The 15,082-nt window shown below is 35.6% G+C and overlaps 1 protein-coding gene across 8 annotated transcripts in view; it reads right to left on the bottom strand.

Annotated features, from left to right (window-relative positions):
* LOC132703351 (protein phosphatase Slingshot) overlaps positions 1-15,082 on the bottom strand; it is a 200,946-nt gene that overhangs the window by 25,728 nt on the left and 160,136 nt on the right. For all 8 annotated transcript variants that reach the window (XM_060672547.1, XM_060672546.1, XM_060672548.1 and 5 more), the window contains one exon: positions 12,114-12,179. In XM_060672547.1, coding sequence (XP_060528530.1) covers positions 12,114-12,179 — 66 coding nt within the window. The remainder of the gene's footprint in view (positions 1-12,113; positions 12,180-15,082) is intronic.

Here is a 15,082-nt window from a genome sequence, read left to right as displayed (position 1 = left end):
GCCTAATCTGCGAGGCAATTTTCCCACTCTCAGATATATTTTTCAACCGTCTTCAAGGGATTGATAGTCTGCAATGCTGCAATATATTTTCAACTTAGAGCTCCTTCATTGAGGTTTAAAGGTGTAATCGACACAATAGGGTTGAGGCCAAAGGTTAAATTTGAACACACATATACCACATACGATTGCGTATGACGTTCTCAAAAAAAGCAGAACCTTTAAACCTTTTTTTCATGTATTTTGTATAGTTATTTATTTATTTTATTATTTGTGGTGCTGCAATAAAATACGAAAAGAGATAATTATATATGGTTTTTAAGTTTTAAAAAGATAACAAACATAAAATTGCAGCATTTTTGTGAAAAGTAAGAAACGAGTTTTATGCAACAAAAATAGCATTTTTAGGGTTCTTAATATCCTTTAAAAAAAGCTTGATACACACATAGCTGCTGTGGCCAATAGTCACACCGAGTTTCTCGTCCTCGCCACCAAGCCCTATAAGGATATTTATGACACTGGGGTAATTGCGAGACGTGTTGACCAAAAACAGGTACTAATTAAAAATAAAAATCGATCGCGAAACGACTTGACGTTTTACTGTAACAATTTCCGATTAGAAATTTATAAAGTTTGCCGCGATCTACCGGCGGCGAGCCAAATTTGTAATTGTACGTGTCTGTCGGGAGTGTCTCTTCAGAGTTTTTTTGTATCGCTAATTGGATAAACATTCGCTAACTGGTGTCGGCTACTTTCGAAACACATTGTTTTGTTTGAGTTAGACCTAAACGAAAGTACGCTCATACCAATGAAATAAAAGCGCTGGTTTTACAAAGCAAACAAAAACAACTTTGCAAAAATTACTTCTAATTTACAATTGTGCATAGGAAATACTACGTAATATTAATAATTATAAAGTAACGCGATGTAAAATCTATTTGACTAACTACATCGCAAAAATGCGTTGCTAGAAAATAGCAGCGTAATAAAAAAAGTTCGTTTTTTCCTCTGATAAATGCATGAGAGAATATACTTTCAATTCTTTAGATCTTCTATATATCAAGCACATTGATGTGAGATGCAAAATAGTAGTTCTAAGGACCTTCGAAATGTATAAAAACGATCTTCCAAATTAACAAATGTATTTACAATAAGAAAAACTTAAATACCAAGTTTGACAACAAAGCGAATTTGACGACAAAGAAGATAAAATAACTGTGAAGTTCAAGATACAATCTTTTAAATTTTAAATCGAGCAGCAATTGCTCGAGTTCATTTCAGAACCTGCAATTTAAAATAACTTTTTAAACGAAATCAGATCCAGAGTTTTTTATTTTAAATTTCCTTCGGAAGTAAGATCAAGTGCATTCATTTCTCTATCACAAATGAAATAACTGGAGGACCTCTAGTAAACCCTACGGGAAAGTGATTTTATGGATGGCAAAAAATAGGTAACAAAAATTTATCGAGAATGAACGACATTGAATGGGGCACTAATTTCACAGAGCGCATGCCCCCAACATCCTGATGATACCAGTCGATAATATCCGTGGCGTCACTTAAATATAACGCAGGTTGCATCACAGTCGACGCGAAATAGGTCGCCACATCGATTATTTCTATAAAATAAAACAACCCTCTCGGAGATATTTTTGGACGCCGTCACGGGAGGAAGTGACTCCACACGTTCGACTTTAGTTGACCTATGAATGTCAAACCTTGCGTCACGGCGTAACCCCCTCCCGATCAATAAAGTTACGAAAGCAAAGTCGCTTTTGGGGCGAGTGAATGGATCAGTGACGTTTAAGGATGACGTAATAGAAAAGATAACATTTTCTAATAAATATCGAATATATACGATTATGCGTTTAGCTGGATGATCAATCACGTCACATCCATAATAAAGAGTCTGGTCCTTATTACAATCTCAATATACCCTAACGCATCGTGTTCATTCAGAAGAAAATTTGCCTAGACAACTCTCGTAAGTTAATTTCAATGTTTTACTTGAAAGTTTACTTGTCGGCTTGTTAGAGCTTGTGAGTGTACATAGTTTACCAGAGAAAAGTAGTTTGCACTTTCTGATTTCTAGACCATTTCGAAATATTTGCAGTACGTTAGGAAATTTTAAATTTTAATTTTTTATTTTTGTCGATTAGAATTAAAATTTGACCTATGAATGTCAAACCTTGCGTCACGGCGTAACCCCCTCCCGATCAATAAAGTTACGAAAGCAAAGTCGCTTTTGGGGCGAGTGAATGGATCAGTGACGTTTAAGGATGACGTAATAGAAAAGATAACATTTTCTAATAAATATCGAATATATACGATTATGCGTTTAGCTGGATGATCAATCACGTCACATCCATAATAAAGAGTCTGGCCCTTATTACAATCTCAATATACCCTAACGCATCGTGTTCATTCAGAAGAAAATTTGCCTAGACAACTCTCGTAAGTTAATTTCAATGTTTTACTTGAAAGTTTACTTGTCGGCTTGTTAGAGCTTGTGAGTGTACATAGTTTACCAGAGAAAAGTAGTTTGCACTTTCTGATTTCTAGACCATTTCGAAATATTTGCAGTACGTTAGGAAATTTTAAATTTTAATTTTTTATTTTTGTCGATTAGAATTAAAATTTGAAACCTTTACAAAAATGGAGAAACGCCGTGTTTGGAACAGCGAAGAAACTCTTTTGTTTATTGCATGTTTTTAAACATTAGCATAAGTGTTTCAGACATCTGAACATGAAATTCGTCAGTTATAGAACACACCAAGAGTGGGGAAACTACAAAGACTGGACAAATGAATTGTTTAAAAACACATGAGAGTTCTTTCATTCTTTAAAATTTATATTGGCTTCGAACGAACATAGATCTATAGAAATTAACCTTCTAAAGTAAAAAATTTAATTTTTATTACAAAAACAAACTGTTATAAAGAAAAGTTAATATAACATTGGAAGATTAAAGGATTTTTTTGTTACAAAAAACGAGATATCAGTGTCATTTTGTAGGCAAATCCATATACTATAAATGATATATTTGAACGGGACAAAAATCCGGACAGGCACTCGTGTATTTTATTTTTTATTTCTGCGTACATGGGGAAAACAAAGTACAAGTTTTGGTTTTGCCTTTTTTGTACTCTTAAATCATAATTTGCCTAATAAGGCGTAATGATCAAATTTACTCCAAAAAATCGATAAAAAAATCAGTTGCATTTTAAAAATACCTGAGATAGCCAATTTATTTGAACAATTTGACGCATTCTTTATTGTCAGTTCATAACACTCATACTACTATCCTCTTGCTGCCAACATAGGTAATGGAGAAAAATAAAACCGCCACATTATTGCAAGTGTAAGATATATCTTCTGGATTTCTGTGTACCTACCTACATGTAAAATATCAGTTATTAAATTTGAAGCGGCCTTTTCTCCATTATCATATAAATATCTGATCTTTTCCCTATACCTTTTATGTGAAAGGTTTAATAATTTAATTTTGCATTGAATTTTTAATATTTCCATTGCCCTTTACTTTACCTGTTGTGGACTTCCCAATTTCAATTTAGACAACAGGGTCTGATGTATACCTAAATTAGAAAGATCTCTGCTAAATCCATTTTCCTAACTTACATTTTCTACGCGCTTTACCCGTTTTCTTCTTCTTTTTCTGGTTATTGTAAAACTTAGAATACCGTGCAGACACGTCGGCAAGTAATTGATGAAAAAACTTTCCCGAGTTACTTGCAAGTGGACACGGGGCTTTATCCAGCAAAGATCCATCAACACCGCTCTAATTCCTACCGAACGCGAATGACGGAAAACAGCTATTGGACTAAGTGTCACCACTTTAAAATCGATCAGAAAAATAGTGTGTAAAAAAAATGCGTGCGATGCCCCACACAGGCACACACACACACATCATAAACAAAAGTTCCATCGGCGATTGGCAAGCTGCCCCAGCATTCCGTCTGTCCGCAAAATTCCGGCCTGTCGATCCACCGCGGCCCCTTAAATGGAGACGTTACACGGGCCCAAAACGTAATCGGGCGTCCGTCCCGCCGCCGCCGCCGCGACGCTCTCGGCGTCGCTTTTTTTAGCGCTTTTCGTAGACGGCGGCGTTGGCGGTCCCCGTCCATGGCCTTTTACGCCCGACCATTTCATATTTGACCCAAAAATATATAATTAAATCGTCGTTGTCTAATAGCAAAAATAGAGTCGAGGTGGGACGATTATTGCGCCGCGACGTCGTCGTGAGACACGGCAGCGTCATTAGGTTAGCCATAGCAATTGCGTTTTTTTTTTATTTCTGCATTGTAATGGAAAATTCGCGTATTTGGTTAAAAAAAATTTTTTCCGTTTTCAAATTCCGACAAAAATGCAAATTTTTGAGAAAAAATAACATTAATTAATTTCCTTCTGAGAAACCATAAAAGTTACTTAAAATTCTATGTAGTATCTGAATCTGTAGTACAGCATAAGTCGTGCCATTTAAGATCCCTACGCTGCTACTGGTTGGTGGGGCTGCTAATAGTAAAAAACGTCGCCGTTTGGATTTATTTCATATTGTTTACATATTACCCTTGAATCTTTGACCTGTCCATTTTGGTTAATGAAAAATGGCGCAAGAACAATATCTAAAAGTGCGTATACACTGGTGCGCCGGGCGCGAACACCGATACGTCTAGATAAGTAAAATTCGCCCAAAGGTATACGGTGTTTACAAAATTTTATGGTTTTGACTTCAGAATGAGTTTAAGACCCGCCTGTATAAAGTAGAAGGGACCATTATTTTTAGCACGTGTACCACAAGCCAGTGTCGCAACAACTGTCTCGTGTGGATTGTTGTATTTTAAGAGTAGGAAATTTTTTTTTGATTAAACTGTTATATTAATTCATATTAGTGTGCTTCTTATAAATATTTCAAAAACAGTCCCTACTTGAGGTAGCTTGATTTCAAGTTGAATTTCCCCATTAGACAGGTTGATCTCGTATATTATAAACACACATTAGAAACTTTAAACTGATCTTCAATTTAAGGGTTTAACATAATGACTCTAAAATATTTTCCTAGGAAAGCAATAAAAAATATTATGTATGTATTCAATTGTTTTTCAAGACCATTTTTAATTAGGTACCATATATATTTCATTACAATTTATTTCTTGGCAAATACTAACGTTATTCAATTTTGTTAGTCACTTGCGATGTCCAGCGATGAAGAAGTTGAGATTGTGGTCGATGATGATATGGAGCCATAAAATTAAAGTCCGAGATGTCTAAAACGCCGTACGGGACATAGTTGTGAATGACGTACAAAAAAAAACACAGAAAGATGGTGGGGTCCCAAAAAGTCTACTTGACATGCCGGAATATTGAGACGGTTGATATATGATTCGTATCAGAAGAATATTGTTTTGCGTAGTGTTTTGAACATTGACTGTTGTCAAGAGACTTTGCTTGCGTTCATACGAACAATTGGTTTTAATTACAACACCATCAATAAGAGACAAGTTTCAAGAAATCAAAAAATTTCGTGCTAAAAACAGCAGGAAGTGTTCGTTGGATGTGCCAGTTTCGCGGGGTAATGGAATTATCATACTACATGCGGGCTCTGAAGCTGGTTGGGTAGATAACGCTTTGTTTAATACCACGAAAATGTGATAGCAGACATCTTTGAAAAATTGCTTCCCAATATTCCACCAAACAGTGTTATGGTGATGGACGTCTAAAGTAGTCATTCAAAATTTGTTGCTTGAAAATGATATGTATTTTGAACCTTTCTACACAAAGAAGCAGTTATTATGACGGGAATGCTTGACAAGAAGTCTAATGTGGACAGCTGGAATCCAGTTTAAACAGAAACAACACCTCTCCGAAATTTAGTTCTGGGGCAATAAATTAATTAGAAGTGAACTTATCTACTTCTAGTTGGAAAAAATGTGTAGAACATGTCATCGAAGAAGAAAATGTTTACAGAAGTCGCCTAGTGCCAGTGTGGGGGACGAGTCCAATGACAATAGTGATTATTTTGATGTAGAATAACCTTTTTTTTATGGCTAAATTTACTCCTCATTTATATTTATAATAAATATTTTAAAGTAAGAATTTCGGTTTTTAGACGCTCAACTATTGGGACGGAGGTAAAAGAGATTCGTTGTTTTCCGTGCGCTTTTATTGTGTTTTTCAAGATTGCGTGGCAATGGAGGGGCCAGAGAATAACTCTTAACATTAGCTCAGTGCCGTATCTTTTTTGAAAAGATTAGTACGCCACTAAAGTGGTTATCTTTCTTATTTTATTATTATATTTATTATTAAAATAACGTAGTTCTCGCGTGACAGAGACATGATTACAAATGAATGTTCAATACCCGTTTGCGGAATTTCTATGGATCGTGGCAGTTGAAATCCAAATGCAACGAACGCCGAACGCGCGGCGCGTTTGCGACGCAGCACGCCAATGTATACAGACTCTTACGATGAACTTCATCGTATTTAGATTGCAATGTCGAAGCCGGAGTTTTGGGAAAAGGTGAAGCATTGAGTGATCAAACAGAGCAATTTGTTTTGTTTTTGGATATGATTTAAGCTTTTACTTTAATATTGAACGCTCGAATAAATCTATAACAGACAAATAATTTTCTAAAGCAATATCAAACATAAACCATACAAGGCAAACATGAAACTTATATGACGACAATGCTCTTAGCAAATTTACCCTCGAATTAACTTAACTTTTCAAGCCGTTCGAACTAAATTACATTCACTAGTTGAATTAAGACCAATTAATATTATCCTAATAAAACGCGAATAAAACAAAAAAAATCAGTAGCAATTTCGAATGGAATATATAATAGGCGCCACCTGTTAGTAAAACGCTAATATCTCCAATCTCGACTGCTGCCAAGAAAATATCGATTTAAAAAATGTACGTTTTTACACGCGCCTCGAATTTGGAATGATTCCCCGCGTAAGAGTTTCCTTTTGATCGAAAGTTTAACCTCGGTGCTATTTTCGGATCGCCCGACCCGTTTTTAGCATTTCACCATCTAAAATTGGACCGGCAGAATTCGTTTACACGACTACGTCACAGGTTCCCGCTAATTAGAAATGGCCGATAAATTTGTGAAAGCTCTTTTGTGAAGACCAAAGCTGCGACCAAGAAACAACTCTCTGTTTTGTAAAATGCGGGGAAAGATACGACAATTTCTATCTTTTCTTCTTCATCTTCTCACTACTGCATATGGACATGATTGTCTGTTTTTCTTCACATCTTTGCCATCATTCAGTCATTGAGGAGGTTGTCGCTCCACCTTTTCCTAGGTCTTCCAAGGCTCCTTCGACCTGCTGGCGATTTGTCCCTCGATATTTTCATTATTCGTTCTTCTGCCATACGATCAATGTGTTCATACTATTTTATATTTCGATTCAACACCCAGTCATACCCCGCACACTCGGCTAATATCTTCATTTCTTTCCCTATCCATGAGTGGTTTTTCCGCTATTCTTCGAAGTATTTTCATTTCCGTGGTCTCTAATATTCTTTTTGTTTTCGAGGTCTCAGGTCGGATTTCTACTGCGTAGGTGAGTATAGCAGTTTTATAATATATCCGGGCTTTTGCTTCAGTTGGGATGTGTTTATTTCGCCAAATAGTATCGTTCTGGTAGCCCTAAACACTTCACACTTCTGTCTCAGCGTCTAGGTAACCAGATATTTCAGTTCCTCATTATTTGAATTTCCTGTTGTATTATTTTGCCCCAACCAGAACTTTGCATCTGATCGGTGACTTGGAAGTGATCATCGATTTTTTTTTGGCCGCTGATATAACCATATTAAAGTGTTTAGCTGTTTTATACTCTCTTCCCTATTTCCAATTTTGTACCCTCTTAGTTTGCGAATTTGTTTTATTATTTCATCCATTACGATGTTAAAAAGAGTCTCCTTCGCTATTTATTTTTGCTTGTATGTTATTTTCGCTGTATATATGTTCAATTGTTTTGATGATGTTGAATGGAATATGTCGATCGTAAAGAAGGTGCATTATATCTTTCAGTTCTATTAGATCGAAGGATTTCTGCAAGTCAATAAAGCACATGAAGGTTGGTCAGTCGTATTCGATAGATTTTCCTGTTATTTTTCTTATTACAAAGACGGCATCTGTGTAGGATCTTCCTGATCTAAATCCCTGTTGTTCGTCTTCCTCTTCGTACTTAAGTAGCTCGTTTGTAATGCTATCGAGTTCTTTAATTTTTGGAGTATCCAAGTATCCTTGTGTGTGTATTGTATTTAATGAATTCATTTGTTTTAGCGCTCTGGTTTCTCATTAATCGTTAGATTTGCTTCTACAGTCCATAGAAGTCACGTTCCAGATTTTTGGAGATTTCCCAGTATTAGAATTCGGTTTGTCTAACTAGTATTTTAGTGCCGTTGCGGATTCTCTTATATTCTTCTGCCGTTTTTGAATGACATATACTTTAAGTAGGCTTACTCTTCATTTTTGCATTGCTGTTTAATATAACTACAGAACCACGGTGTTTTGATCGTTCCTTGTTTTTGCTGTTTTGATTTGATTGCTGCTTCTATGATGTTCTCTCTTTCTGTTTCTTCCAATTATTGTTAAACATATCCGTTTTCGTCTATCGGGGTTTTATCGATTTTTTCTGCTAGTCGATTTTGATAAGACCCTTTTATGGTGGTATTCCACATAAATTTCACATTTATTTTTTGAATATGTCTTATTGGTTCTTTTTTCTTTCTCCTGTACCTATGTCGAGTGTATACACCTATTGGTTATAACGTAGTCTTAATGTTGATGTCATCTTTTCAAGTGCAAAAAGCAAAAAAAATCCGACAGAATTAAAAATGGACATTAATAATAACGTTATCTTAAATTCTGGTGGGGAAAATCTCGATACTGTAATAGTGACATCTCTATCGGTTAGTGGTTGCTTAATGGGACGGAAAACTAAAAATTGAGAAATAAAACATCCGACCAAAAACGTTATATTAATATAATATAAAATATAGTTTCAAATATGTTTTTCAGCATTTATATAAAAAGTTGGACCGAATGAATTGAGCTCAATCGTCTGCCCTCTCTATGCAGGGTAATTAGAAAATCAAATGACGTTTCATTCTCTCCGAAACACCACCTACCGATTATCCATTTCAATAATACTCACATCATAATCTTACGACAAAACAATTTTTTGACAATTCTACCGTGTCCTTGAAGCATCTCGTGCAACTTTAAACGAATCCTAATTCGCTACGCAAAAATCGATTTCACTTCAAATTGTTTGGAAAAAATAATAATGTAATTATTCATTATGTTCCTAATTACACGGCCACACGGTATCGCCGTATCTTTGACCGCTAAAAATACAACAAAGAATTATATTAAAACAATACCGACGGCTGCAAGGTATTGTATAACGCTATATAACAAAAATTTCTTCAAGGATTTCCCGGTCTTTGTATACGACCACAATACAGGCTTAATTTCGCACCAGGAAATGACAACACTACGGCGTCAGTACTGAAATTAAAAAAAAAAAACAGTCACGAAAAAAATTTACGTAATCTTTTGTATATGGCTAATAATTACCATAAGTGGAAAAGGGAAAAGGGATCACGGCCGTGAGAGAGATCTGAATTCGTAGGAAAATGTTGAAAGTAACTTGGACGCATAACACAAACATTTATTGTATTGACAGAATAGGTACTCCGAAACTTTTTTATGGTAACATTCTAATAACTCACCTTCAATTTTGCAGAAAGAAATCCAAGACACTATTGAACACAAATCGGTGGCAATCAAGCAGGTTCCAAAAGAGATAAAGCGCGTCTCAAACTTTGTCGTCCTGACTTTTGACAGACCAAGAATATTTGTTACAAAATGATATTTATTCTGAAGCCAAGCCAGATAGTTTAATATAAAAATGTTTTACATTTTCCTCAATATCACTGTATATCACCGTGAGTCCGAGTGTAATAAATTTAATTAAAAATATAATTGAGAATATACCTGTTTAAAGATGGCAAAATGCAGCACAGTATATTAAAAATAAAATACTTATATTTGCATACAAAATAACAGAGATTATTGTAATTAATCTTAATGACGATTCTGATGGTAAAACAAAATGATTATGAATGAACACATACTTATTTAGGTAATTATTGCGTATTTTCTGTTAATACTAATATGAATTTATTACACCTAAATAAAACACTGAATATTATTTAATGTTTCTATTTTCAAAGCATCTTAAAAGTCTTAAGCCCCCAATATTTAAGAGCAGTTAATCGATATTTTTTATTTTTGTGGTTGACTACTACCTGGTCATGTCACCAATAAATGGCATCTTGCTTTGTTAATCCGTCGTCAACGCCGATATAAACTATTTACCTTGTAACCCACAACATTGGCATCAACACCAATTAGTTGTATAAATATTTAAATGATTAGGTAATGCATTATGGGAGTCTGGGAACAGATGGTTCTTCATTTTCGTCTCCCCATCCATATTTATCGGTTTCCTTGTTGGCTGCGCTACACTAACGACGACATAAATCGTTTTCCATATAGATGTGTGTACACCCACCGTCTGCCAAATAAAACGATCCACTATACGTTCTGGAAACCCATAGCAGATACCAAAAAAGTTTCGTACAAAAGTTTCTTGGACTCTCCTGACGATTTAAAATATTATAATTTTGTTCATACAGGGTGTCCCAAAAGTGTCCCTCCGACATCAACTTCCATATAAATTTAACCACAGCCGTTTTAGCGAATTCAATTAACAAAATCTTAAGATTTTCCAACGGGACACACTATATTTTTATTCGATTATCAATTCTAGGACAGAAAATAAGGCAAGTTTGTCATTTATCTTATATTTAAATTTTACGTACTTTTTGAGATATTCGAGGTTTAAGATAACTCCCGTCCATTAGGTCACTTGTTGGCAATATTGCGTATTTTTTAAATAGCAAAGACATGATAGTACCTACTTCTTTTAAAGATATAATGCTCCGGATACACGAATAAAACCTATTGCTAACAATACAGGGTATCCATTAATTACGTGGAAATTTTGAAAAAAATAGACTCCATACTAAGACTTTAACAGATTTAATAAAACATCAGAATCAGATTTAATAAAACATTTAATAGATAATTAGTTAATAATTATTAATGCGTCAAAAGAAAGACTGTCATGTCATAGCCAAATACATTTTTAATTTTTTTTTCAAAATTTCCAAGTACTAATGGACACCCTGCGTTGTTAACAATTGCTTTAATTGGTATATTTGGAGTATTACATCTTCAAAAGAAGTAGTATCATGACTTTGATATTTAAAAAATACCTACTATTGCCAAAAAGGGACCTAATATGGGCAGCTTTAAATTCAACAAGAATTTATACGTGTGTTATCTCAAACCTCGAATATCTCAAAAAGTAAGTAAAATTTAAATATAAGATAAATTACAAACTTACCTTATTTTTGTCCTAGAATTGATATCTGAATAAAAATAGAGATTGTTCCATTTGAAAATCTTGAGATTTTGTTAATTAAATTCGCCAAAACGGCAACACCTATTTTGGACACCCTGTATAATCTGAGACGCATCAGTCAAATTGATTGAGTAGTGCATCGTCTCCTTAGTCTGTGGTGAAATTTTCGTTTCAATACCAGGATTGGTAGCGTCACAACCCAATTTTATATGAGGCAATCAAAATATGAAAAAAAAACACATAATCTCAATTTTTGCCTAAAGTATGCAAATTCGAATAGAAACTTCTTAAGAAAGTGTCCTTTATTTTATCCAAGGATTCCAAAGATGTCGAAACATACAGGGTGTTCCATTTAAAATAACAAAGCTGACGGGGGGACACTTTTGGGACACCCTGTATCAACAAAATTATAATACTGAATCGTTTTATTTTGCACATGGCGTACAAACGTTAGAATCATACCAATCCACAACGTACGGAATTAGAGTCGTTGAAAATTTGCGAAGTAAATTATAGCACTCAAGCACTCGAACCATGGTATTAGTTTTTTTTTTCAATCGTACAAGACAAAAAACATCTTCACTTACCACATGGCCTGCACCGAAACTGGCTTGAAAATGTGATGACGATCACAGACGCTGACACTGAAACCCCTGCAACAAAAAAAGCATATAAAAGTACGGTTGTCAAAAAAAGAGGTTCAGAGAATAAATTGAGATTTGATTTAAATGCAGCAGGAAAAAAAATTAGAGAAAATTTTGAACATAAAAATAAGTTTAATTATTAATAGTACTAAATCAAGCAAGTAATACTATATTATGAAACAAGTGCAGTAAAATCTCCGAAAACAACCGATTGCTCCCAAACCCTTGCGGTAAAATCCGAAGTGGCTCGGGTCCGTGGGACAAGAAACTCACGTGGTAAAGTGCGTTTCCCGCACGATAGTTGAATGGTGAGTAAGAACGCAAAAAATAAAAAAAGAGAACCGCATGTATACGAATTCTTGTTTTTATTATTAGTCGTTATAGATAAACAAGCGTCCTTACAATAGGTGGACGTTCACCAAATTGGTGACAAACGGTTTAAGTAAGATAAACCTAATCCCACAAATTTATACATATAGATCATGAAAAAGTTTACAAGACGATTAATTGCATGATCATCAAAATATGCATTTGACAAGAGCATTGCTGTCATCGGCTGCGCAACGGCAAACAGCATGGGCCTATGTTAATTTCGGAGATTCACTCCAATAAATTAAGACTTTCCGACTATAAACTAGTTGGAAACAATAGTATTAATGGAGTAAATGTAGTTCTGCAGAATCAATTCTCGTTTGGATAACATTGAAACTGAAATATTAATAAGTTCAATCGTAAGTGATAATTATTGATATTGGTTAGGTCCAATAATTGTGAATGACCGATTTCACCGTAATATAGTAATATAAATCGTTCTAGGCAATGTTTGAACTGAAAAGGTTTTCAAAGGAATATTCGTTAACATAAATACAGCGTTCGGCTTAGTAGTGGAACATTTCACCAGACTGCGCTCGGAACCTGCCATTTATCTCTATGACTTAAATCGCCACGTTCTCAAATGAATCCATTACGGCGACGACAGCGCAACAAAATGTAGAGGGCAGATTCCGGTCGAGTATGTTAATAGCGCGATTGATCGAGAGATGGTGGTCAGCAAGCGTTCGCGCATGTAGAAAAGTCGATTGCGTAACGATTTGAAATCGTGGGTTCTATACTGCGAGCCTCAAGACGCCATGCGGTCTGTGCACTACCGCCCGGGAAGTTTCTTTCAATATACGCCATAGAAAGCCGTACAAAATTATTTTAAAGTAGTTAGTTATATTAATAGGATATTCAGCAAAAAGTTCAATAAACGCCACTTTAGTCATTTTAGAGTTGGGACTGGTAATAAAATCGCCAATTTTTAATTCTAATCTCCAAAACAGAGCACGTGGCTTTACGACAAGCAATATGAATACACAAACGTTGCGACGAACTATTGCGGTTGTCCTGTCACGAATGTAGAGCCGACCCACCACTACTCACCGAGTGGGGAGGAACTACTAGTTTATTTTTCTCTTTTCGATTCGCGTGCTCCGCGCACCGGCTCCAGCATTATATTCAATTGTCCGGATATTTTTGATGCGCGTAACACACCTTAGGCTTTTCGTCGGCAAATTCACTACGCAAGCGCGAGGTTTTTCTGAGATCACCGCGAGGACGCAGCTTTAACTCTAACGCGTCTACACATAAGGCAAGTTCCTTGACACATTCTATTAAACACTGGCCTTAGAGGTTGAAAGCTCAGCAGAAACCGCATTAATATGAAGAACACTCGAGTACCCGAGTTGATCTGTCAATTCGGCTGTCGCATCTAAGGTATTAGACATGACAATATCTCGGTGTTTCTCAGGGAACTGCTCCAAGAATAAAGTTTTTACGTCTGACTCGTGATCCGCATTGTAAACATTAAGAATGCGAAATCGACTTAAAATTGAAGATGGCTTACCGCCTGTTAAAACCCGTTCATTGAACAAGCCTTACCTTGGCTTTTATTTTCCTGATTTTTTTCCTTGTGCACGTCATCATTTTCTTTGATGTAGTTTATGGACTTGCCTTGGGATGAAATTTGTCTAAAACTGTTAAACCTTTTCTCACACTGGAAGCGTAAAAATGGGAATTGTAGAATTGGCATAAACGAACGTCTTTGCGTGAACGATCTAAGCTACTTGTTTTGAATGGAAGCGCTCACGGCAGGTGCAGATTGGTTTGCACGTATACGTGCGCACATTTGCGACTGCGAATGTTCGCAGTTTTCCTGCATCCAAGCCTTAAGCAGATTGCGACGTAGGTTCAAATATAAAAAAAAAATTACTTCAGATTTTATTCAGTTTAAGCTACGAAAACGATTAGTTAATAAAAGCAGTTGGGCTTGATCAATATATTTTTTTAAAAAATCAAAATAAATAAGGACTAAAAGTTCAGATTTTCACGAAATTATATATTATGACATGACAACACCGTGTCTATCAAATATGTTTTTTGCAGGTCATAAGCAGACGGAGTTGTCTTCACTTTATTCCACTCATTTTATAAACCTTAATTTAAATAATTTACGCATGTGTATTAAAAAAAATCAAACACAAATTTTAGAAGTTGAAAATTTTTTCCACAAGAAGAAAAGGACGAAAGAGTTAATGAGGGATCATGCAGCAATCGAGAGAATCGAGGCGATGAACCGGATAAGAATTTAGGGCACCCAACGTCGGGACAAAAAGTTATGAGACGTTCGTAAAATGCGGCAGACGTGGAGTCGACGAACTGCCAACGGTTGCGAAACGCATTCCGTAATCTCTTCATTATCGGTTACGTCATTAATGCGCTGGAAACGTTGGGATGACGATCTTTTTTTTTCGCTTTTCACCACGACGACGACAGCAGATGTTCCTGGTTCGGAACGTATCTGGTTTTTGTATGGGTTACGTAACGGCTTGTCACACCGTGTTTTGGTTGGAATTGATGGGAGGAGGGGGGCT

This window comes from Cylas formicarius, unplaced genomic scaffold (genome assembly GCF_029955315.1).
Source record: "Cylas formicarius isolate icCylForm1 unplaced genomic scaffold, icCylForm1.1 PGA_scaffold_6__28_contigs__length_40554024, whole genome shotgun sequence".
Taxonomy (NCBI): Eukaryota; Metazoa; Arthropoda; class Insecta; order Coleoptera; family Brentidae; genus Cylas; species Cylas formicarius.
This window is presented reverse-complemented; position numbering and strand designations above follow the sequence as displayed.